At 41.1% G+C, this 25687-nt stretch overlaps 1 protein-coding gene across 5 annotated transcripts; it reads right to left on the bottom strand.

The window, feature by feature from the left end:
- Positions 1 to 301: 301 nt before the first annotated feature.
- On the bottom strand, positions 302 to 25029 carry QPCT (glutaminyl-peptide cyclotransferase). 5 transcript variants are annotated; one of them, XM_025454169.3, is made up of 8 exons: positions 24798 to 24920; positions 24126 to 24222; positions 17787 to 17933; positions 11330 to 11608; positions 5877 to 6053; positions 3822 to 3921; positions 2342 to 2458; positions 302 to 947 (listed from the first exon to the last, which is right to left on the bottom strand). In XM_025454169.3, exons 3-8 carry the CDS (start codon positions 17859 to 17861, stop codon positions 802 to 804), a joined length of 894 nt encoding a protein of 297 aa, XP_025309954.1. In that variant the 5' UTR covers positions 17862 to 17933; positions 24126 to 24222; positions 24798 to 24920; the 3' UTR covers positions 302 to 801. The 5 variants fall into 5 exon arrangements, with proteins under 5 accessions (XP_025309954.1, XP_035556728.1, XP_048951594.1 ...); XM_035700835.2 differs by lacking the exon at positions 24126 to 24222 and having other exon boundaries at positions 24798 to 25029; XM_049095637.1 differs by lacking the exons at positions 24126 to 24222; positions 24798 to 24920 and adding an exon at positions 23782 to 23805.
- Between the last annotated feature and the right edge of the window lie 658 nt (positions 25030 to 25687).

The following is a 25687-nucleotide window of genomic DNA, read 5'->3' as shown; positions in this document are numbered from 1 at the left end:
GTTTGAGCTACACATTGGGTGTAGAGATTACTTGAAAATAAAATCTTTTGGGATCCCAGAGTGGCTCGGCGGTTGAGCATCTGCCTTCGGCTCAGGGCATGATTCCGGAGTCCTGGGATCAAGTCCCACATCGGGCTGCCTGCATGGAGTCTGCTTCTCTCTGTGTCTCTGTGTGTCTCTCATGAATAAATAAATATTTTTAAAAATAATAAAAAAATAAAATAAAATAAAATCTTTTAACAAATGAACTATAAATTATATAATTTTTCATTTATGTATCAAAAAAGAAACTCACATGGCATTTGATTCTGAAGAAGACACTTTAATTAATTTTTATAAAATAAACCCTACAAAGATTTCTCAAAAGAAGTTTGAAAAATAACTTCTCAAAGTAAGTTCAAACTACATCTCTGTTTTGTATTATAAGCAAGGGATTCTCAAGTATAAAAGAAAATCAAGTTATACATTGCACATCACCATTATCCTTAAGTACTATTTAGAAAACCATGATACTGTATATGTAAAACTCATTTAGTTCCATAGTTTCTTATCTAAAAGAGCTTTTTAAAGATATTTATTTTCTGGGTTTTTAAAATATTTTCTTTCTTTATCTCTTGATGAAAATTAATGAGCAATTTAGGACATGATGTAAATCTAGGATTTATTGATCATATATTCAAAGACACAGAATGAATCTATAGGATAGAGGTTTCACATGGCATCTGTCTGGAGTGAGTTTACGTTGTGCCTTGACTTCTGAATGTGTAACTAGATACAATTACCACAAACTAAGACAGAATATTACAAATGAAGATACTCTAACACAAAGGCTTGTAGGATTTTGTTTAGATTGTCAATGGTTGTTTCGTCCAAATTTTCTTCATTGTCATCCATAGTGTGCCAGACTTCGGGGAAAGGAGATGGGATCAGATGCAAAACTGGAACACCTAATAAGAAAGAACCAACTTGTAATCAAGTGCTTATCTCCAGTGAGTAAATTAGAAAGTATCACTCTTCAAACACAAGTCTGAGTGAGAGATCTGTGCCATATAACCACAGCTGATAATTCATCATTTTCTGTATACTTCTTTGTATCTTCCCCTTTTACTCCAAAGCCATTCATTCATTCAACAAATGTCACTGTATTCAGTAACTAATTTTAAAGTGCTTACTACGTACCAGTCACTATTCTAGAAGTTGAGAGTTCATCAGTGAAAAGGTGAAGCCTTGTTCATACAAGAGCTTACATTCCAGTAAAGAAAGAAGCAAGTAAACAAATATAAAAATAATTTCAGAGAATGATAAGGGTTCTAAAGAATAATAAAACAAGGTAGGGGAAGAGAGAATGAGGGGCAGACAGCTGGGCCAAGAAAGATGTATTTAAACGTTTTTTTTTTAATTTTTATTTATTTATGATAGAGAGAGAGAGAGGCAGAGACACAGGCAGAGGGAGAAGCAGGCTCCATGCACCAGGATGCCCGATGTGGGATTCGATCCCAGGTCTCCAGGATCGCGCCCTGGGCCAAAGGCAGGCGCCAAACCACTGCGCCACCCAGGGATCCCAAGAAAGATTTATTTAATGTTAGGGAAAGCCTGTTTGAGAATCTCACATTTAGTTAGAGAAGTGCAACAAAGGGAAAAACAATCTCTGCAAAGATATGGGGATGAGTATTCCAGGCAGCAGTATTAGTAAATACAAAGGTCCTGAGGTAGGAGTGTGTTTGGCCTGCTTGAGGAACAGCAGGAGGACAATGTGGCTGGATCAGAGCAATAATTGGAGAGAAAGGTAGGAGGAGATGTTGGAGAAGAACAGAGTCATAAAAAGGAGATCCTTGTAGGTTATGGTAAAGACTTTGGGTCTTATTCTACATGATGGCAAGCCACCAGAGCTTTAAAGCAAGAATAGGGAAGAACAGAGAACAAAGAACAAAGAATAAGGAATAGGGAAGCAACTGCAAAAGCTAGGACCAATTGGGAAGCTACTACAGGAGCCCTTGAGATGATTTAGACTTCCATCACTGCTTCCCTATTAATCAGAAAACACCAGAGTTACACAAATTATAAGAATATAATCTTACTCTATGAATAAGAAGGCAGGGTCAGCGGAATATGGGCTTTTATAAATATTCTAGAATGGGGGTAGGGGTTTAAGGATTTGGAATGACTTCTAAGAAAAAAGAGAAGTCATGAAATAGTGGACGATTTAATCTATGAAGTAATTACATCTAATGGCTCCTTATCCTCCTATATTGTTGCAAATAAACAAAATACAATAAATATACAGTAAGTAAAAACTACATATGTGCACGCACATGTCCATACACACATACACACACATTACCTCTTCTTAAAAATGGAATATGGTCATCCTGAATCACCCCTCCATAACTATGATTCTGGAAATAGCACCTCTCCAAAGAGTGATCCTTGAGTAAACCTAATTTGTGGAGTTCTTGTTCTGCAGACAACAATTAAACAGTAGGTGATTATCAATTCTTAGCTGATCAATACTCAGAATTCACAGGGAATTTGAAATCTTTGCCATCGCTTTTAAACAATATGCAGCAGTGAGCCCACTATACCCACGGCAATAAGCATTTGGGCTACACTTGCATGTACATTTCGGAGTAGTTCAAGGGAGAGAAGAATCACACATCTCTAGCTTTACAGGTGAGAACCTCCTTAGAGGTAAATACTAAGTTGAACAATGGAAAGATGGAGAATGAGAAAACCAGAGGAAAGCCAGGGTGGTGGGGTGGGGACAGGTTTACCTCAGACTCAGGTAAAAATTTCTCTTATAATATTCTAGATTTGGATATTGGCAAAGTCTGAACTCACGTGGAAAGTATGAATTGAGAGAACTGTTTTTCCTGCTACTTAGAAAAATACAACTCTATCCTGCTCCAGTAAAGTTTGTGTAGCTAATACGAATTCCTAGACTGAAGTTCTTGCCTCAAAAGCAGGTCTCCTGGCCTAGATTTTATCATAAAGATCTATCTCATTTTCATCTCTCCCTGATGCCAATAGGCTTTGTGTGTGTGTGTGTGTGTGTGTGTGTGTGTGTGTGTCTGCGCACTACAGGGTAAGGAGTAGTGGAGGTATGAAGGGAAGAATTATTCCTCTTTTCCTTCTCCAAGACCCATTTCTCTCTCTTGAGCCATAGATATTTTGTATCTTTACATGGCCTGGCTTGACCTTCTAGCCTAGTCTACTCTCATTTAACTGACACTACACTGTCTCTTAAATGACTTTTGAAGGATCTTGGCTTTCTCTCACATCCCAATCTCTTACTTCCTTAGAAAATAGAGATGATTCTAGATTTAAAGGAAAACCAAGTCTGAACAAGGTAGGAAATAGAAGATGGCAATGACAGAGATTAAAAAAAAAAAAAAGAAAAATTAAAGAATCCTTTTTGGTATCATAAGGACTGTGACAGTCATCATTAGCCAGCATGCTTTTCTGAGTGTTTTCTCTAGACATGCATTCCATACACTGCAAACAGGATTCTGTGAAAATACTTTCCAACCATTGCTAGGGATATGCAAACATTAAATGTAGCATTGTATGTTTCCAGTTCTAAATGCAGTCTCATGCAGGAAAATAAAGTGAGCCTACTGAAAAAGATAAATGGGAGCAATAAACTAGTCAGTAAAGCAAGAAAAAAAGCCAGAAAAGTATATTATATTTTCAAATAATATATTTAAATCAAAAATTTTGAACTTTCTTTTTTCTTTTTCTATTGTTATAAATTTGAATTTTAAAATGTAGCATTTTTTCATAGGGAGGAACTCGGCTGACCCTTTAGTGACAGTGGTGCTTACCAATCGCTTCAAGTCTATTAAACCATCTGGCAGATTTTGGGAAAAAATTGGGAAATGTTGGGTTGGGCGCTCCAATTAAATCCAACAAGACCAATAAATCCTAAGGGAGAAAAAAAATTGTTTAATCACTGTCACCAAAACACATTTCTTATTCACCAATGGAAAAACAATAGTCAAAACTAACTGTATTTTAACAATTCAGAATAATCTAGAGAGCTGTATAAATGAAAAAAAAAGATTTAATAACATTGTAAGTTAATTATCTTGAAGAACTTTTAAAAATCTTGCTTATGCAACCTGGACAAATGGCAAAATATAAATTTTTGGTGTCTGTAACCCCAGAAGGAAACCACTAAGGATAGATTAGAAAGAGGACATTCAGATGATATTTTATATTTTATTCTTTATTAAAAAAGAATACATTTACTTTTATTTTCAGATGGGATTCCAAGCCTTTCTGATCTTTATATCCTTAGTCTGTAATGATACAGCTGCCTAGGGAAAGCACTTGGGTAGTAACTATTTATTCCTCAAAGCAGACTATAGGAAAAATTTCTTGACTACAAGCTCTGTGACCTACTGTCTCTGGATCCCATTTCCTCTTCCATCAAACCAGAAGCTCAAAATTACTGGTTTTTACAGGCCCCTTCTGATGATAAGTCTCCATAATTACGTCAGTGTTTCTCGTTTGAGCCGTAAAACATCACCAGGCTTGAGGACTCCCTGAAGACTACCCCCCACATTAAGAGCTCCTGATTTATATAAATGAGACAACATGCAGGTAGATATGTAGCACAGATCCTGACACATAGTAGATAAATATCTGCAGAGTCTATGATTCTAAAGACATAATATCTATTAACTCATGAATGATGATTAAAAACATTCATTGGGGGAAAACGGGTTTATTTGCAATAAGACTATATTTACAAAGTTGGATAACCATCAATATGGATTCATATATTTGGACTGATAAATAACTTTGTCCCTCCTCTTGATCAACCTGGTCTCCCCTCCTCCTTTGAATTTCGCTTTTTAGCCACTTGGGCAAAGGACTGACTGAATGAGTGCCAACCATATTTCCCTGACCTATTATGAGCTGCCAACAGACAACAGTATGGAGAGAATGCCGGCATGATGTGTTAGAGCCACAGAGGACACTTAATGTGGCTATTTGGACTCCAGGGTGAAGGTCATTGACATGGCAAAGGAAAGGGATGAGTGGGGGGGAGTTAGGAATAGGCTTTGAGTTCACAGATAGGGTGAAGGCAGGGATGGATGAAGACAGGGAAGAAATGAAGTCTCAAGGATAGCATGAGGTCCCAAGCTGCAGTTAGTGAGGATCTAAGACTGAGTGAAGGTCAAATATGGGAAGAGAAACAGAGTAAGGAGAGAACTCAAAAGTGAGATGAGGAACTAGGGATGGAGTGTGGGCCCAGAAATGGAAATTAAAATGCGGCCATGCATTGCACCCATTACTCAATAAGAGCAAAGTTTTAAGGCAGCATCAAAAATGTTACCATCCCCATGCAATGATATTATACCAAAACACATCTGACACAATATCACATACACACTTGGAGTCATTATAATACTTTGAGGACATCAAGGAAATTCCTCACTCCCATCCCCAATAACATGTCTCACTCGCACTCCAGTTCCCAAGACCCCAGCCTCCTCAAGCTTTGTAGAGGCCTCAAAAAAGGAATTTGCTCTCACCATCTCTCCACAGAACTAGGGAATGTGCTCCCATTGAACTGAACTGAATCTGATGTTTCCTTAATCTTATTTTTTTTTACATTATTTTAATTAAGCTCAGTCAAACATAACTTCTTTTTTTTTTTTTTTTTTTTTTTCAAACATAACTTCTAACCCAGAATCATTCTTTTCAGCTCTGGGATTCCTCAAAAGCCCAATGCCTGCCAAGGAATGTTCCATAATAAACACTCTGCTCCAAGACTGCAGTGGCATTCTTAGGTCTTTAATTGGCTTTAGCTTTGGTTTCCTTGAGGCAGAGCCTGCAGCTGCAACACCATGAGAATTCCCCAGACTAACCATGCCGTGCAGTTGGTTGGTGTCTTTCGCTCCAGGTGGGTGTGGGGTTGATGCCATCTTGGGAGCTAAGTGCCGAGATCCATACAGAGAATCACGAAGAGACCAATGAAGAAGAGCCTCTTCCCCATCAAAGAAAATTAGCTGGAGTGAGAGATCTGGCTTGGAGTCTGGAATTTCCTGGTAAAAGGAATAGTAAAAAGATAGCAAAAACAGGATTTTTAAAAGACAAGATAGTTTCCTATTAACTGGGCAAAAGTACAGATATGCCATGAAGAAAAGGAAGATAGCAGAGCAAGTAAAAATATGCCAAAATGTATTTTGTACCACTTTGCCTCCAAAAATCATCCCACCTCCCACCGTCGTCACCCATATAAATATCACTTTCTCTGAAAATAGAAGTCTTATATTTTTTCTTACTCCTTAGAGAAATTTGAAACTCTGATATTGTCATGGTGGGTAAGGTGAGGTGACACATCACCCCGTTCCCCTCCAGAAGAATGTGTTGCCCCTGCCACCAAGAGAGCTGTCCGCAGGTCTTCAGCTGTTAGCCCCTTTCAGGGACTGCCTCAGCACCTCCAGAGCTCCCCAGGGTTGGCTCAGACAGTTGTTGAACGTGCACTGGCTGATTGATTTCTTCTTCTGCCTAATCCCACTTCTCTTTCCTCCCTGCTACAGCTGTTAAGCCAGCGCCACTCGCTCAGAAAGGACCTGAATGCTTCATTCCACATCAGTGCACATTCCTGGGAACACGCAACCTGAAATAACTGCAAATCTTCCTTGCTTCCCACATTATTTGAGTCTGTAATTTTTAAGTGAATCTAGGTCCAAGGATCTGCCTTAAGGAATGGAACAAGGACACAAAGAATAATAATTACAGCCTCTCCTGTGAAGGAGTCTACATGTCAATTGTGTTAGGAAAGATATATATGCGAGCGACAAAGAGTGACAACAGTCATAGATGCAGCATAAAACATTGCTGGGAACTGCACAGAATGAGAGGTCAAATCCTTGGGGTGTCAGGGAAGACTTGATGAATCAGTATTTGAGCAGAACTTAGAAGGGCTAGTAGGATTCTGGTCAATTTTATACTTTTTACTGTCACTTCTTGCTTTTCTGATGACTCCTACCCCCACGGTCCTCCAGCCCCACTGGAATCCCTGATCTGTTAAATCTTTCACCTGTTCACAATCTTTCACCCCCATGAAGTACTTCACTCCATATTCAGCTAAAATTCCACAATCATTCTAACCACTCCCTTGCCTCTCACCATAGTCAACCCCCTGGCCTCTCTCTGCCTTGGTTAAGCTCACATGGCAAAAATATAACCTTTAGACCACCTCTCTGCCTACCTCGTGCCTGCATATAGTTAAAGCTGGCTGAAGAAAAATATACAACCATTTGCTTCTTCTACCTCAACATACTCCTGGGTATATGCTCCCATCAGACTGAAGTAAATCTGAGATCTCTCTAATCTGTTATGGATATCATGTTTCCTCTTATCTCTCTAAGGGTTTTTTTTAATTTTTTTAATCTCTAAGTATACTTAAAACAGTGTCCCTTAAGTTATCTCCTGCTCCTTGTGCTCTATTTCCTCCAAATTCATTTTTCAATTCGTATCATTTTACTCTCTTTCTTTCATGCTGGAAACCATCCTCAAATGTCTGGTCACCCTTTGTGTTTATTCATATTAAAGAATGAGGTACTAGGGGTGCCTGAGTGGCACAGCTGGTGGAGCATCTGACTCTTGATTTCAGCTCAGGTCATGATCTCAGAGTTGTGGGATTGAGTCTCAAGTTGGGCTCCATGATCAGTGGGGAATCTGCTTGAGACTCTCTCCCTCTCCCTCTGCCCCTCTTCCCATCACTCCCTAAAAATAAATAAATCTTTAAAAAAATAAAGAATAAGGTACTTAAACACTGATTAGAGACACAGATTGGTTGGTTTTACTAGAGGGTAATCTGGTGCCCAAAAGCCCCTCAAATCTTGGGTCTTTTTCATGAGGTAGTTCAAATTCCCCAGAGAAGAAGCATCCAGGTTCCCACCTGAGGGGTACAAGCTGAGTGCTGGCTTTCTCATGCTGATAATGGGGCAAAGGCCGGGGACCTCACTGTTCAATGCGCAGACTTTCACCTAATCTTTTTGATTTCCATGGGACATTTCATTCCTGCCCTCCTCTCTATGTGGCATCCTCACATCCAGAACTTCCCTGGTTTAGTTTCTCCAGAAAAATTATCCTGTCCTCTCCTATAAGGATGCACAGGCGGCATCCTCACCTATCTGCCAGGGATGGGGTAGGAATCTACATATCCCAGTACTCCTTGTGCTGACTTACAAACGCTTCCCTCTCAGCCCCCAGCCTCACTTGTAACTCCCTTACTATCTCCACCAAACCCTGAGCCACTTCAGGAGTTTGGCAGGGGACTACTGGCTTTTCCACTTCTTCCTCAAACTGGGGAAAAGGACTTCTCTCTACTCAGACATGTCATTTGTCATTTCTCCATTTACCTTCTGTCTTCATATTGTGGTTCCCATTAACACATGTTCCCTAGTTTCTTCAAAGATTGTTTTAGGGTGATTTCCCAAGATGGAAAAATATGTCTTTATCATCTGAAAATTAAGTTATTTTTGTACGCTAATCATCACAATTGTTTTAGTATCACTCCTTAGACCACAAGAATATTTATAATGTATTTATTATAATAAGTAAATGTATATACATATAAATATAATTTATTATATTGAGCCTCTCCATAACTCCTGAGAGCATTAAGCACAGGATGCATCCTGTCTATACAATACATACGTATTCGGAGTTTAATAACTCTAGTAATTAAACAGATTTTCTCATTGGCTAAAGGTGTAAGGTACATACTTCAGTGGAGACATGGTAAGTTTCCAGTTGTTTTAAGGGCCTTGACTGGTTCCAAAGCTCTAGTTCCAAATCAAACAGCACAATAATGAAACACCAGAGCAGATTAAGATTGCCTGGGATGAGAGACATCCCACTCATGCATGCCCAGGGTAAAAGCAAGAGCAGGCAATTTTCATATTGTGTAGGTTTGAAGGTTCAGATGCCTCACTGAAATTTCAACAGGTGAGTGACTCCAGTGGTCAGTGCAATGGTTTACTTTCTGTTCCAATCATTAAAACAAGAGTGGACAATAATACTGAGTCCCATAGGGCACCTTGTTCTTTTTGTATTTTTTTTTTTTCAGGATTAGCAAGAAAATAACTGTGGCCTTCAATCTCTGGTAACTCAATCTTGGATCTGGGAAAATCTGTGTGGCCTGATTTGTGATGGTCTTTCAGTTCTTCATGGTAATATGATAAATGTCTTGTTACCAGTGTAACATGATCAGTGAATTATCTGCAGTCTTTGCCCATCCAAAGCTGTATCAGCTAATGCTGCAATAATAAGGGGTAAATACCCACCCCAAACTTTTTTTTTTAAGATTTATTTATTTATTTATGATAGACATAGAGAGAGAGAGGCAGAGACACAGGAGGAGGGAGAAGCAGGCTCCATGCAGAGAGCCCCACGTGGGACTCGATCCCGGGACTCCAGGATCGCGCCCTGGGCCAAAGGCAGGCGCTAAACTGCTGAGCCACCCAGGGATCCCCAATACCCACCCCAAACTTAAAGCAACACTTATGTGTCCTCCTGGGTCCGTGGATCAGCTGGGGGACAGCTGATCTAGGCTGGGTTTGATTGGAGGAGCTCTGCCTCACCGTGCAGTTATTAAGCTTGGCTCTGATCCACATGTCTTATCCTCCCCCTGAGACTGGCAGGCCAGCCAGGGCATGCCCTTTTGGTGGTAGCAAAGATGCAAGAGAACAGCCCGATTACACAAGCACATCTCCAGCCATTGCTTGTGTCATATCTGCTAGCATCCAATTGGCCAAGACAAGTCAAATAACCAAGCCCAGAGTCAACGAATGAAAACATACAACCTGGTGGGAAGGCAAACGATGGGAATGCATACCTGTAATCTTACTACTGGAGGGTTGCAGAGAGTTGGAGCAATAATCCAGTCTATTCTCCTGTCCCTCTCCCAGGTCACAATCCACTACCACCTACCCAACCCATGACAGCTGAAGATCTTAAGATAACTCCTTAATATATAAATTTATTTTAAAGTACAACTGGAAAAATGAATCTGATACTCTTCACATTTCAATCAAAACTAGTCCTTTTTTTAATTGCCCACATCACCGTTACTTCTAGGAGAAAGGATAATTAAGAGAATGTGTGTGTATTTTTTAAGTGGGGATGTCCAACCAGCAACTCATTCAGCTCTTTCTGTCTGTCACTAAAACCAGGTATGAGCTACATAGAAAAAGGTAAAGGAGTTCACCCAGAGAAAACACACCCATTCTACGGACTATGCCTTTCATTTAATCTCCTTATAGTAGAATGCAAACATATCAGCCTCTGAACTCCCCCACCCAATTGCTAAGGAAAGGTACTGGTTAAAAGCAGAGCAGAGAATGGGAGAAAGACATTATAGAAGGTTCAGGAAACAAAATAAAACAAAACAAAAAAACAGTGAAAATGATACCAAGAGGTTACAAACAATTCTTGCTTTCTTCAAGTTCAGCATATCCAGCAAAAATAGAATCAAATATCTCTATTACTTCCATTACAAGATAAACCTTTTACTTCTTTACCTCCATTGTAGCAGAGGCCGGCCCCTTCATAAAGCTCTCAGGGGGAAAAAAAGGCATTTGTTGCCTGCGAACAAAGTTTTTTGTTTTTGCTTCGTTGTGTTTACTTGGTTATGAGTGATATCTGAACAAAATGTCTTCATCTAGCTTAGCACTTTTTTCCAATATACCCTTAAGAACAGAGACTGAAATAACATCTGAGAGTCCCAGAAGCATTTTGAGCTGAGAACATAACAAAAGCTCTGCTATGCTACATAAAATTGAGCCAAGATTCACAGATAATAACAATAATGCATTTTCTGCTCCATGCTTTTCATCTTGATATGTCTGAATTACCCACTCTCAGCACCACTTTACAGCAACCCCCTCCCCCACCTCAAGAGCCACATCTCTCAGATTAGAAGGTTGTGATGTTTCATGGCTACATAAACAAGAAGAAATCCACATACTTCTCAAACATATATACCTGTACCAACTGTACACCTGCTTCATTTGTTGCAAAAAATGTTGCATTTAATTTAATATGTATGCAAATTTAGGTAATCAAGTGCCAACGAATAAATTCACTCTTATGTATCTTAGATTTACCCCGCATGGTTAACATTTCAAATAGTATAATCTTCCAATTAATATTCATTTTAACTCACATCATTTTGCAACAGATTAGTATAAAGTGTACTGAAAGTACATTTCTAAATGGCCTTCCTACTCTCCCAAGGATCCTAGAATTCACTCTGAGTTCTTCTAATGTGTTTTATCCCAAGAATACACGAGACGGAAACAAATACCTCCAAGGAAAGGAGTTGCTTGTCTAAGGCACGGGCAAGTTCCAACAACATTGCACATGGCACGGCTGAATCAGTGGCTCCCACAAACACCCTGTTGTCCCAAGGGTGAAAATACTTGGAGTCGTAGTGACAGGCGAGGACCAAGTGTCGTTTAGCAGTGGGATTGAGGGTGCTGATGATGTTTGAGAAAGACCGGTATCCATAGGGTGTCTGACTCAAGAAGGTGTCTATTTCCAAGACCCAGTCGGCTTGAAGTCTCTGAATTCTCTGCATTATGTGCTGATCAAAAGAAAAACCAAAATTTCAGATCTGGACAGTTTCCATTGGTTAATTCTATATATATTTTAATTTTGTGTGATGTCTTTCAAGTTAAAAAAGCAATACATGATTATGGAATTAATAGCAAGGATCATAGAATTAGTAGGAAGGATTCCTCTCCCTCTCCCCTAACCATCGACTTTGCAAAGCAAATCCCAATCATTAGTATTAACCAATGTTAATAGTCTCATGTATATTTTTCCACACCATTCTTATTGTTTATATGAATATGTATTAGCACACAAACACATATTTGGCAAAAGAGTACATGTTTCTATAGGAACCTACTTTACACATGATTCTGCTCCTTGCTGTTCTCATTTAACAATATAGCAGAGTCATTTCTACACATCAGGAGACAGAGACTCAGTTTGGTACATATTAAAGTCCACTTTCAATATTTCTAAGAAGCGAAGAAGGTATCTTGAGAAGTCAAATCTACCAAGGTCCTACAGGTCTCAACTACTACAGTAAGCTCTTTGAGGGCAAAAACAGCAAATGGTAGCTCCTTTTGTCCCAAGTGCATAGCATGTACCCCAAGGTCCGCAAATACTTCAAAATGTAATATATACTAACAAAAGATACTGATGGTGTAATGAAGTCCCATAGCAAGGAGATGGTTGGGGACATTTGAGGTCCTGTCCACCTTAAGAATCAATAAGCATAAAAAATTTAAAAAAAAAAAGATTAAAAAAAAAAAAAGGATCCCTGGGTGGCACAGCAGTTTAGTGCCTGCCTTTGGCCCAGGGCACGATCCTGGAGACCCTGGATCGAATCCCACGTCGGGCTCCCAGTGCATGGAGCCTGCTTCTCCCTCTGCCTATGTCTCTGCCCCTCTCTCTCTCTCTCTCTCTCTCTCTCTGTGACTATCATAAATAAATAAAAAAATTTTTTTAAAAGATTAAAAAAATAATCAATAAGCAACTCTGAACTGTAATGACATATCACATGGTTTTCCTTTTGCATCGAGGTAGATTCAAACCCCGCTACAAATGGCAAAAATAAAAAGGAGTCTATTTTCACATCTCTTGATGACCTGAAACTTATGACTAATACATAGACTGACAGGTTGCAGATGGAAAAGAAATTCCACTTTCGAGACCAGAAGTGCCTTCCCTAATAGTCTAGAATGTGCGATGTAAGGAGATACAGTGAGCTCACTGCTGTTCCATTTGTCCTTTTCCGCCTCCATTTTCTCTCATTTCATTGTTCTAAGTAGGTTTCATTTATCTTGTTTTATTTTGAAATATTGTATCTTTGTAAGTTTGTCTTAGAGGACCGGTTTAAAACATCAAAAGACAAACTAACCACCACCATAACTGGCAATTTGTTCCACAATTAATATTCAATAGGGATGAAATTTGAGGTGATAAATAACTCATAATAACTAGAAAAGAATGGAAGGGTTTTGTCAGGGTTTTTTGGTTTTTTTTTTTTTAAGTTTTTTCCCCCCAAGGAAATACCAGATTTTCTAGCCTACCCAACTCTTGTGTGGCCTGTCGTAACTAATGGGACATGACACATAGGCAAAGGTTTTGGAAAAACCGTGGCAGGAAGCTTCCAGGAAAATAACTAAACTAGAGAGAGGACGGTGATTCTCCACTCAAACCTGCAAAAGCCAAATAAACAAACATTTCACTGATAATCACTCTCTGCTTTCCATAGTGAGTTGGACTTTGGCCACGATAGCATGTGTGCACAGTCCCTTACCTTTTCTATTACAAGTTTACAGGTTCTCTTTTCAAGTAATAAAAAGAAATGTTTCTAACCTTTTTAAAATCATCACTCATATCTCATAACTTTGTTTTCATCCACAATTCTCAATACTGGGCTTTGCTCACAGTATTAAGTTATCACTAAATAGAGGCTGACTGTAACTAATAAGTTAGTCTCAGTGAGAATACATAAAAGTATATGATATCACACACTGGTAGTTTGAAATCACTTTGCATCTCAGATAAGCTTTCTACAGAATATGAAAATAAGTTATTACCAGAGTTTGAGAAAAAGAAAATTTTCCATAAAAGGGGTCATCTTAAAAAAAAAATAAAGGCGTATACTCCAGAACATCTGGTATCCAGATGATGAACTGCTTCAAAGCCAATAGCAGCTTGTGTGCTTACAAAAATGAATTGAGATTTTAAAAATATATATCTGTTAGCTTTGTTCAGCTAAGGTCTCACACATAAACCCACTGCTCAACTACTAAACAGGTTGCGGACATAATTTCTGATACCTTATGTTGAGACTAAAATCCACAAAAGCATCAGCAAATGCCCCCCCCAAAATTCTCATTGAAGCAACCTTTTAACCTTTTTTATTCAGCATAAATATTTTTTAATTATCTTAGCAACGAATTTCTTTATAAACAATCGAATTGGCTCCATAATCTAATTAGGTCACCAATATCCCTTGCTATGCTTTTGGCCCTCGGGCTTAGTCTGCAAGTTCCCACTGCAATTCTCTAGAGTAGGCTCCCAAAACTACTGCTTTGCTCACTAGAATGCCCTAAGTGGGGAATGCTTCCTGAAGCCTATTAGCAAGAACTCAGCACCCCTCCCAATTGCAAAATGCAATTTAGGATATAGATTGTACTTGGATTATTCTTGATTTATTTTTTGGAGTGGGGAAAGGAGAAAAAGAAGGATGGAGAGAGATAAAGATGAATATATAGAGACAGAGAGAGACAAAGACACAGAGAGACTGACACTGAGTAGATCCAAAAAGAAAAGGATACAAAGATAAAGGCAGAGATGAGGAGAGAGAGAGACAGAGAGTGAGAGAGGAAGAGAGAGAAAGATAGACATAAATATTGACCTTCTACTTCCGGGGGTTGGGGAGAGCCTAGGCATTGTAGGTTAGCATCAGTCAATGATCCTGGGTCTAACTGAATTTCACTTAAATTCTCATTTCCAGGTTCCAAGAGACAATGATAGTAGTAGACCTTGTTTGTTTGGAGAAAGAAGATTCTACAGTATTTGCACCCAGTCTGCAAACAGATCATTGTCAGGATGCTGAATACTGCCACCGGAGACTTTAGGGTATCTATTCCTTCTTGGACATACCACATATTCGTCTCTTGGGCTCCATGCTGAGGGCTCTCCATAGAAGACCCTCCACCTAGGGATATCCACACTTTCAGCTGAAGAAGCCCAGCTTCAGCTTCTCAGATATACTATTCATCTACAGGGAGATTTCAACCCTGAAATTTCTAGCTCGCTTCTTTTAGGCAAAGTTTCTGGCTTGCTCCTTAGTGAGACGTTATCATCTTGATCTTTAAACCATTTTTCCTAATCCTATCTCAGAAAGAAATCACTGAAATACCCCAAAATTTCACATGTTTATACTGTTTACTTCCAAATGAATTCTCTCTTTAAAAATATACTCTAAAAATCATTAGGCTCATTGATCAGAGGCAATAAAAATGGAGACTATGGAAGGCACCTGGTTGGCTCAATTGGTTAAGCACCTGACTCGATTTGGGCTCAGGTCATGATCTCAGAGTCGTAAGATTGAGCCCCCATATTGGGCTCACTACTCAGCATGGAGTCTGCTTGGGATTTTCTCTTTCCTTTCTCTTTGCTCCTCCCCTCTCTTAAAACAAACAAACAAAAAATGGAGACTTTGGGACATTGTTCCTATATTATTCTCTGAAAAAGAATCCATAGCAATGCATATCTTTACTGATAATTGCAAAGGTCAGTTCAATAACCAATTTTATGCCAAGTCCATGTGCCTCTAGATTTGGGAGTCTTATCTAGTTGTAAGTCTGAAACTCTATAAATTACAAAACATCTAATCCAGTGCTCAAAAAGGTTTCAGGAAAAAAAGTAGATTTTCTACTATTCTTGTTTGAATTTAGTTCTGAGTGACAGGTACTAATCCTGGTCAAATTGAGTCCATTAATGTAACTCTCTCATTATATCCTAAGCATCATCTATCTCTTCTAAAGCAGAAACCCTTTATCTTGCATAGCTTAAGGGGCAGCTCTCTAAAAATTCATGATGATTTTCTTCTCAAAAAACTATAAAACTGAATCTCTTAAGTGAAATTTCCATCATAACCATCCTGTTCGGATTACTGCCACATCAGCTAGAACATGCATAAGCAACCCAGCAAACAGGTCCCAACACATTCCAAAATACTGTCAATAAACTTCTCATTTGCCTCCACCCCACATGATGCCATGGAAAGTGTTATGTGTTCTGTAATTTTGATGTATTTTTTTAATCACAACAGTGCCTGTGTGTATTATTTATGCTATATATTCTGTTGAAAGCTAAATATAGATCCAAGTAGCAATATTTGTTGAGTTTAAGAATTTCTAGAGCCTCCGGGCAAGGAAACTCAGGTCTGAAGTATTCATATATGTTTCTGTGTATGTACAGCCTCCTGATCATATGGTATGGGGAAATGAAAGAAGTTGAATTGAGTGAATGAATCTATAGACCTAATTTTTTTTTTTTCTAATGAGGAACTGATGATTTTGGAAAGCCCCAGGAAGCATCCTGAGCTTCCTTTCAGAAAATGCTTGGGAGATGAGGCCTGGAAAATATCATTGAAATGAGTGGTATGTGTCTCATTCTCCAACTCAGGCAAGAGAAGATCCAGGGCTGGAGACATGTGTGAACACACACTACAGAATTGGTTCCTCCTAGCCAATGCTCTTTAGTGATAGGATGTAGGAGTCCAGCAGATTTGGATCCAAATTCTGGTCTCATCACTACTATGTGTATATCTCTAACAAGTTAATCCATATAGCTAAATCTCAGGCCTTTTCCATCTGTAGCACTAGGATAATAATAGTACCCACTGATAGCATTGTTGTGAGGACCAAATGAGAAAAATCCATTCAAAGAACTCCATAAAGGACCTGACAAAAAACAGTGCTCCATGAAAGTCATCCATCATCATTATTATTCCTTGGTCTGCCTAAAGGTTAGAAAGACCTAAGGTGCTCTTTGGATCTCCACTGTCTAATTCCTTGGGAGAAACAGATGCTGTTTGGTTGGAAGACAAGAGCCTAGTGGTGCAACAGACGATGGCTATCCTGGTTAGATGCGAGAGGCAGGAGCCATGTACTGGGCACAAAGGATGAGCATAATGGCTGTGTTGCTGGGCCTTGCAGGTGTCACTCTACTACAGAAGTGAGGGGTCAAGGTCTTTTGCCTGGAGAGATAGGCAGGTGGAGTACACTCAGAGGAGGATTTGAGGGGCCAGTCTCTCCCCATTCTTTCTTGAGCTCCCCCTTGAAATGGGGCTATTTTGAAAACAAAAACCAAACAAACAAAATGGTCATTTAGAGGTGGGATATCAGATCACTTAGGAAGACTGGCAGTAAGGAGGCAGAGACATTCAAGGTCTGGCCCAACTATGGTTTAATTTACCTCCTAGAGCAGTGTCTTTCAAATTACAGTGGTAAAATCAGTGGATCTTGAAATCAGTTTACTGCGTCATGACCAGCATTAAAAAGCAAAACAAAACCAACGAGTAAAGTAGAATGAACAATATCAGAGTAAATCCCAGGTGATGCAAATAATAAGAGTGCGGATTTTTTTCATGGAACTCTTGTGTTGGTTAAATCTATTTTTACCTTTGTGTGTATAAAATCTAATTCTTAAAAGTTTTTTACTATTCTTTTTAACATGAATCAGAAGTTTCAGAAGCATCCCACTTGTGCAAGTAGCTTATCACTATCACTGATCTTGATTTTCCCTCCAGGGAGAATACAATTTCCCAAGAGGAATGAAGGCCTGATAAAACAGTAATTCACCCATGGCCCAGAATTGTCAGGCAAGGACCACCTAGGGCTATTGACTTTGGGGGTTAGGATCCAAGAAAATGTGGTTGGGTGCCTGGGGATATGTTATAGAAATGACCAGGAGTTGAATGCTTAGTACCCTATCTGCTGTTGTACCCACAGAAACTGGACACATACTTTGATTTAGATTAACATGTATCACTCAATTCAGAACAGACATTCACTCTCAGTTGCTTGATTTTCTGGGTCGATTCTTCTGGTGAATAATAAGATGAGATGACAGACCTGAATATGAGACAAAAACTTAGGACATGATATTATCTCTCATGTGAAAGCAAAGTGTTCAACAACCTTCTGGTCTATGTGCGGCATCCTCACCTGGCGAGCAGCATAGCTTCCAGGAGATCCCGGGTATCGCTCTATAAGCAATGGTCGTAAGTCGTTTTCCCACATTTCAGAAATATTAGTGCCTTCTGCAACTTGTCGAAGAGACGATGAATTCAAAATGGCTGGTTCATGATAATACTGAGGATTAAATAACATTATTTAACTGGATATCATTTCATAAAATGGTCAAGACTCAACCCTGAGACATTTGCAATAGAGAACTATTTCCTTTGAACCTCAAACTAAAGAAATAGCTCTTACATCATAAAGCAAATTAAACTACTCAACTTTAAAACTGGCCCTTTAAAAAAATAAAATAAAATAGAATAAAACTGGCCCTTTAGATCTAGAAAGTTTCACTGTTTTGGCAGCTTATTTTAAAAACAAAACGAACCTAATGCATTGAACCTGAGAATTAATATTTGGCACTTCCTGTGTAACTTGTAATAATTTTAGTACAAATACTTTGTAAAACTAAGATTTAAAATATCAATTATTAATCTCCTATTCTTAAGAAAACCCAACATTTTAAAAACTGCTGCCAACAAAATGATTATACTTTATTATTACAATGGCTTTATAAAAAGGCAATATGACATTACAGAGGTGCCTGGGTTAAGCATCTGCCTTAACCTGCCAGAGTTCTGGGATCAAGCTCCGCCTCTGGGATCCTTGCTCAGCAAGGACCCTGCTTCTCCCTCTCCCTCTGCCTGCTTCTCCCCTTGCTTGTGCTCTCTCTTTGTCTGTAAAATGAATAAATAAAAATCTAAAAAAAAAAAAAAAAAGGCAATTTGGTGAAGAAACACTGTCTTGAAGTCAGAGAAGTTGGATTCAAAGCCCCTGACTGTCGTTCATAGGTTGTATGACTTTGAGCAGGTCCCTTAATTTCTCATTCCCCTCAAAAAACCTGAATTTGAGCTATACCTTCACTGTCCAGTATGGTAACCACTAGCTGTATATGGCTATTAAGCTCTTGAAATGTAGTTAGTTGAATTGAGATAGGCTGTAAGTGTAATATTCACATTAGATTTCAAGGACTTAGAATAAAAAAATGTAAAAATATCTCATTAAATTTTATGGTAATTATATATTGAAGTGATCATTTTTTTGTAAATTGAGTTACATGAAATATATTTTTAAAATTAATTTCACCTATTTTTGCTTTTTTAGTGGAGCTACTAGAAAACCTAAAATTCCATATGTGCTTCTCATCATATATTTTTATTGGACAGTTCTAAACTACATGATCATTGAAATTCCTTCCAGCCAGAGTTTGATGATTCTATAACCCACTAAATAGTACACTTTTTAACTTCAGTTAAAATATTTTAAAATTCTATTAACACCCACACTTTTAGGAACATATACCTATTAGCTGAGTTAACCTTAACTTAAAGAGCTAAATAAACATAAATATCAAATGTGTATTTTGGGGGTTTTTTTGTTTTGTTTTTTGTTGTTGTTTTCAAATATGTATTTTGGTTATGACTTTATGCATGCTGTATTTTCTTGCAATACTAATAATAATGAATCATTCATTCATTGCATGTTTATCAGGTACTCAGTGATAGAACATGTCACTCCTCCCACAGGGAAGTGGATGATTGATCAGGTGATTTCTTCCCTAAGGGGAATGATGAAGGTAACTTTAGGATATTAAGTTCTGTGGGGGTTTTTTGTTTGTTTTTAAAGATTTTATTTATCTGAGAGAGAGAGTGAGCATGAAAAGGGGGAGGCACAGAGGGAGAAGCAGGCTCCCCACCAAGCAGGGAGCCCAACACGGGTCTCAATTCCAGGACCCCAGGATCATGACCCAAGCTGAAGGCAGACGCTTAACTGACTGAGCTACCCAGGCACCCTGAATATTAAGTTCTTTGGAATGCAAAGCAGAAATCGGGGGAGCCTTGTCTACTTCACAGATCTTTCCAATGCTAGTGTTGGTTGAATATATCTCAGTGATCACATAGGTATTTTCACTCCATGCGGCTAGTGAGAAACTGTGGAATTAAAGAATGACAATTGCCAAATTACTTATACTCTTCTACACTTGGCTGTGTCTCCATGTTACTCTCTGGGGTGATCATTACAAGGGCAGGGGCTGTGGGTTCAGACACACACTCTCAACTCAGCTCTCCACCCCTCACTAGCTGTTACTCTGGCAAGTTACTTAACCTCATTAAGGCTCAATTTCCATCTGTGAAATGGAGGAAATAACACCTACTTTCTAGAGTAATTATAATTAAGTGAGCTAATATATGTAAGCTATCATAGTAAACATTCAACAAGTTATCATTCTGTTATCATCTATCAAACACAAAAGAGGTATAGAATTTAGAGCTGGAACGACCACTTATAGATGATCCAGTCCAAACTCCTGGATTTATGTCAGTGGATACTGAGGTTCATAGAGACCAGATGATTTTCCCAAGGTGATAGGAAAGCTCCAGGTAAGTCCATGAAAATATCTGGGTTCCATGGATTCCCAGTCCTCTGCCCCTCTGCTGCCTCCCTGCCTCATCTGTGAATTGCCAGTTACCCCTAAATGTGGATGTTGTGCCTGAACATCTTAAAGTTAGTCTTCGTTTACTGATATAATTTTAAATATATGTCCTGCATAAGATTGTCACTGCAGCCTTTAAATCCCTTGGTCCTTTCAGGACCTCAGTCTACTTAAGTTAGCTCTCAAACAGTGCTTGGAGAAGAAAGCTGACACTAACAGACAAAATAACAGAAATGTGAAAAGGGCAAAGAAAAAACTAGAGGTAAGAAGAAGTGGGAAGACTTCTATGGTTAATTACTCCTTAACCAGGCCTGTCTGGTCTTTCCTGCCACCTCGCTGCCCCCAGGTCAGACCACTCACCCCAGTGCACCAAGCTTCAGTTACCCTGGCCACCTTCCAGGTCCCAAAGCAGTGGGAGACTCTGCTCAACACAGCCTCTGCACCTGCTGTCACTTCCGGCTTGCAGGCTATTTCTTCCCTCTTCACCTGACTCCTTCCTGCTTACTCAGATGATGACTTGGAGACCACTTTCCTGTATGTCAACCAGTTTAACATCTGATTTCATACAGGCCATCCGCTCCATGAGGGCAACGATTGTCTTTATAGCCCAGTGCCTCCCGTAGCCACACAGCGCCTGGGGTATACTGAGTACTCAGTCAATATTGGGTGAGGTCATCAAATAAGGCATTGACAGATGAACAGTCTCTCTAAAACTGTCTTTAGAAAAGCCTGTGTCTACATCATAACAAAGCAAAATGAACATTATAAATAGCAAGTCAGTTAAATGGGAGAAACAAGCAGCTACCTGCTGCAAAGAGCTTTAAAAAGGGCTATGATTCAATTTTGGTGTCTTTGCTCTTTTTTAAAATTTCTCATCTCAGGCCACCTGGGTAGCTCAGTGGCTGAGCGTCTGCCTTTGGCTCAGGGCGTGGTGCTGGGGTCCCCAGATCAAGTCCCACATCGGGCTCCCCTCGAGGGGCCTGCTTCTCCCTCTGCCTATGTCTTTGCCTCTCTGTCTCTGTGTCTCTCATGAATAAATAAATAAAATCATTAAAAAAAATGTCTCATTTCAATACCTGTGATGCCTAGAATTGGGCTGGCCCAAGGGCAGTCTCTGCGACAACTGAGAACTGTTGTGTCAGGAAGGCTATCTGACCAGTGACTCCTTTTCTGTTTCGTGTCCATTACTGCATCCCCAAGCCTACCTGTTCACTGTGGACTAGGTCCTTCCTGGCATGTCCACAGTAGGGAGGAAATCAAGCTCATGGTTAAATGGGCAATTTATGGCAATCTGTAAAAGAGTTCTTAAAAGATTTAAGAAAAAAACTGGAACAAGATAGAGAACCCTCCAGCATTGCTAGCTGTAACAGATACCATAGATTAAACAGAGTTGAGAAATAGCACCAAAAAAATGCTTAATGGACGAATGAAGGGTAAGTTCAGCAGACAGGCCCATTGATTGATGCTCCTCAAAACCCAGTTTCATGTGTTGCTCCTCAGTCTCCTGGGCTCAATCATTTAATTAACATGCTTCAGTAAAGAGCCCTCCTCTCCCTGCCTCGTTGGGAGGAAAGATGCCCCTGTGAAACCATACGAATAAAAGCTTCACAGTCAGTGAAAGACAGAGAAGGGAAAACAACCACACTCTGTTAATTATTTATGCCTTCCTAGTCATTAAAGCCCTGTACAGAAAAGCACTGGACTCTCCCAACCAAAATGGTGCCCATTCAACTTTCAAGGAGCCTTACTCTCAGAACCCAATAAATATAAAAATCTATGCGGAGATGAGAGGAAGCTGTGAGAGAAGAAACCTGTAAAGAAACTCTGGGCTGGACATGAAGAAAGTAAATGAGGCAAAAAACAGCGCTGAGCCCAGTGTTAAGTGCAAACCCCAAAATAGTCTAGGCTTATTTCAGTGAAAAGACACATAGACAAGTTTCTTTGGTACAGGCATTCTCAGAGGAACAAATCTCTATTACAGCCCCTGCCTTGTCTTTTCAGACAGGCAGAAAGGACAATAAGTCTGCTTTGGGTGACAAGAATCTTTCAACTAAAAAAGTGTGAACCAGATATCCTGAAACATCTCCTCTAGGCTAATCATATGGTGCCAGGCCAAAGAGGGTTTTAATTACATAATTTGTAGAGCTGGTCCCACTTGCAGGGGGATTTGAGGTCCCAAGCCATTGAATTAGAGGGAGATCATTATAGAAGCCCAGAGACTTCAATTCCAGTTTTCATTCCATATGAGTGTCTCCCAGATAACCAGTAGTGTCTCCTGTGTCTACCAGTAGATTCAACCCAGCCAGCGTTTACAGAAATCCTTCTGTTGTGCCCAATGCTTCTGACATGACAAATGCAGTCATGGAAAAGTTGAGAGCTGAATAAAAAAAAGTTCTGTCTTCTTTCAATGCAAGAAGCCCTCTACCTAAAAGAAAAGCAATGTACGCTTTGAACTGACAATTTTTTTTTCTAAAGATTTTTTAAATTTATTTATGAGAGACAGAGAGAGAGAGAGACAGAGACAGAGACACAGGCAGAGGGAGAAGCAAGCTCAATGCAGGAAGCCCGACGTGGGACTCGATCCCTGGTCTCCAGGATCACGCCCTGGGTTGAAGGCCGAGCTAAGCTGCTGAGCCACTCAGGCTGCCCTGAACTGACAATTTGGAGTCAAATCCCAGATTCCTGACTTACTGGCTATGAGTAGGAAAGCCCTACTTATCTGTAAGGACATTAAAGTACTTACCTGCCAGGTTGTAGAAGCTCAAAAAAAGGCACATTTTGTCTTTCAAGACTCCTACCAATATCCAGCCTACCACCGACCTCCCTGTGCCTGCCTTGGAGTCTCCATTGTGGTTTCCCTAAGAATCATGGTGGGTAAAGTGGTGAATGGCTATAGACTTTTAAAACCATGGAAGAGGGGAACCTAAAAACCTTCAGAATATGTATAACTCCAGAAGTAGAACAGTGTGAAGTGCTGAAAACAGCAGTTAGAGCGTGTCAGAGGTGATCCTGGAGGAGGACCCCTACCAATACATTGGTTCCCAACTTTATGACAGGACAAGTTTGGAAATAACCCAAATAACCAACAATAAAAGGACAGTTAATGAATTGCCTTCCTAATTTCTGACCAGGAAGGTACTCAGGGTGAAGGGAAGAAGGAAAGGATTTAGGTATGGAACTCAATGTTCCTTGATGGATGTTACTCCTACTGAACACCCATGGAAAGTTTTTCTTATAATGCAATTATTCTTGAGTTGCCTTCCCACATCCTCACCAGGTTCCCTGTGGCTGGTGGTCTCCACATGGAAGCAGGGGCACTTTGTGGCGTCTAAATGGTGAAACTAAGGAAGCATAACACAGAGAACTATAGTGGGCTATTTATGTACACAGGCTTGTGGCTGGGTGCAACTCTGCATGTGACCCAGACAAGGCCTGTGGGTTCACCAGTGCCCTGTATTGCCAACGTGTCAGGAAATACAAGCATACCATAAGCATTTAAAAGATGTGTCCAACAACAGGGGCACCTGCGTGGCTAGTCGCTGAGTGTCTGCCTTTGGCTCAGGTCGTGATCCCAGAGTCCTGGAATCGAGTCCCGCATCAGGCTCCCTGCGGGAAGCCTGCTTCTTCCTCTGCCTATATCTCTCTGTCTCTCATGAATAAATAAAATAAAGATCTGTCCAGCAGCACTGTCAAAGCTTATAACCCTTTAACTGTGTTTCTTAGTACTTTTTAAAGCATATTAGTTTACTTCAATAATTAACATATGCATAATTTCCTAGCAACGTCATGATTTCAAAACAGTTACACAAGAAAAAGAAATCATTTCGAACCTGGTTACTTCACCAGAGGAAACTGGCATCCTGGGTTCCTCTTAACAAATCTCCCACCTACAACTAGATACATTGCTCTGGCAACTGCATTTATTCTCTTTGAAGAAAAAAGAAAATGTCTTAAAGTGAAGCTGGTCTCCTCCAGTTAGAGCTGCTCGGCTTAAAAACCTTAAACGGGAGCACGCGTGGGTCCAGACACTGCCCGGAGACCCGGACGTCCCAGGGCGTCGGCGGAGGCAGCGGTGGGGGCGGTGCGCACACCCCCGCGCCCCGCGCCCCGCGCCCCCGCGCAGCCCAGCGCTGCAGCCGCGGGCCTCGGCGGTCCCGAGTGGGCGGCGGCGCCGCGGGGCGCCCTCACCTCGCGTCTCGGCCGCAGCCGGCTAGACACACTTCCTGTGCCTGTCGGTACCCGCATCAGACCGCAGCCCACGGGAGGCGGGTGACATCACTCAGCCCCGGGGGCGTCTCCAAAGCAGCCCCGGGGCCGGTGAGGCGCCCCGACCGGGACGCGCAGCCCCGGTTCCCGCGGGCGCCCGTGGCGCGCGCGCGGCTGCCCGGGCCGGGGACGACCGCCCTGCCCGCCTCCCCACCCCGCCAAGGTGGGGTCTCCCGGCCCCGGGCGCCCGCGCGTCGCCCCAGCCGCCCAGGTACACCACCAGCCGCGCCGCTCACCTTCTCCTGGATCCAGTCCACCGAGCCTCGGCGTCTGACCCCCCGGGCCGCCAGGGGCAGGGCAGCCAGCAGCAGCAGCAGGTGGACGGTGTCCGTGGCACGCCGGTCCCCGCCGCCTGCCATCTCCGAAGCTGTCTGGGCGCCGGCTCCCCCGGCCGCAGGCGGTCACGAGCCCGGGAACGCGCGTCCTCCGCCGCCCTCCTTCTCCACCCGGGTCGACTGCGCCCGCCTCCCCATCGCCTCCCGGTCCCCTCCCCACTGCGCTGCGCAGGCCGAGGACGCAGCTCTCCTCCCCCCACCCCCGATCCTCGCAACCCCGGGGCTGGGCTGTCCCGGGAGGCCGGAGCTTCCGAACCTAACCCAGGGAAGGAGCCGGCCACTTCCTTGTCCTGGAGAGGACGAAAGGAAGAGACAGGGAAGAGGCATTTTTATGATCTCCGGTGCCTGGTAACTGGGGATGGGGATAGAAAGGGGAGGGAGGGTTCCTCAGACCCTGTGTGGTTATGAAGTGTTTTCCCACAGCTCTTCAGGAAGGGTTGGACAGGGAGGGGATCGACGTTTACTGAGTACTTCTGTTCCAGGCACTGTCCTAGGTGCCTGGCTCTCCCGATGTCCCTTCTATAATCTGCATAACCACGTGAGGTTGGTATTAACCCCACTTTACAGATGAGGAAACTGAGACTCCCCCTGCACCAAGCCTGAACTAGAACCCTCAAAGTATTTCCTTTATAACAACCCAGCGTATCTTTACCTTTTTCTCGCAAATAGTTACCTTGCCTTACGGGCAACAGGTCATCTTACTCCCCAACTGAGAGGCGTGATCAACGAACGTGATTATCTGAAATAAATGAGATCGAAAGTGTTCCCCGTGGCTCTTTAGGTGGTCGTCA

This window comes from Canis lupus, chromosome 17 (assembly GCF_003254725.2).
Source record: "Canis lupus dingo isolate Sandy chromosome 17, ASM325472v2, whole genome shotgun sequence".
Taxonomy (NCBI): domain Eukaryota; kingdom Metazoa; phylum Chordata; class Mammalia; order Carnivora; family Canidae; genus Canis; species Canis lupus.
The sequence above is the reverse complement of the archived record's forward strand: the minus strand, read 5'-3'. Positions and strand labels throughout refer to the sequence as shown.

What these genes read in the sequence shown, in the direction of transcription:
- QPCT (XM_035700835.2), bottom strand. Translation starts at nt 24,920, where the DNA reads ATGGCAGGCGGCGGGGACCGGCGTGCCACGGACACCGTCCACCTGCTG. An exon ending in GAAGCTATGCTGCTCGCCAG is followed by an intron (nt 11,609 to 17,786) that starts GTGAGGATGCCG and finishes TCTTTTGATCAG; the next exon opens with CACATAATGCAGAGAATTCA. An exon ending in CCAACCAACTGCACGGCATG is followed by an intron (nt 3,922 to 5,876) that starts GTTAGTCTGGGG and finishes TTTCTCCCTTAG; the next exon opens with GATTTATTGGTCTTGTTGGA.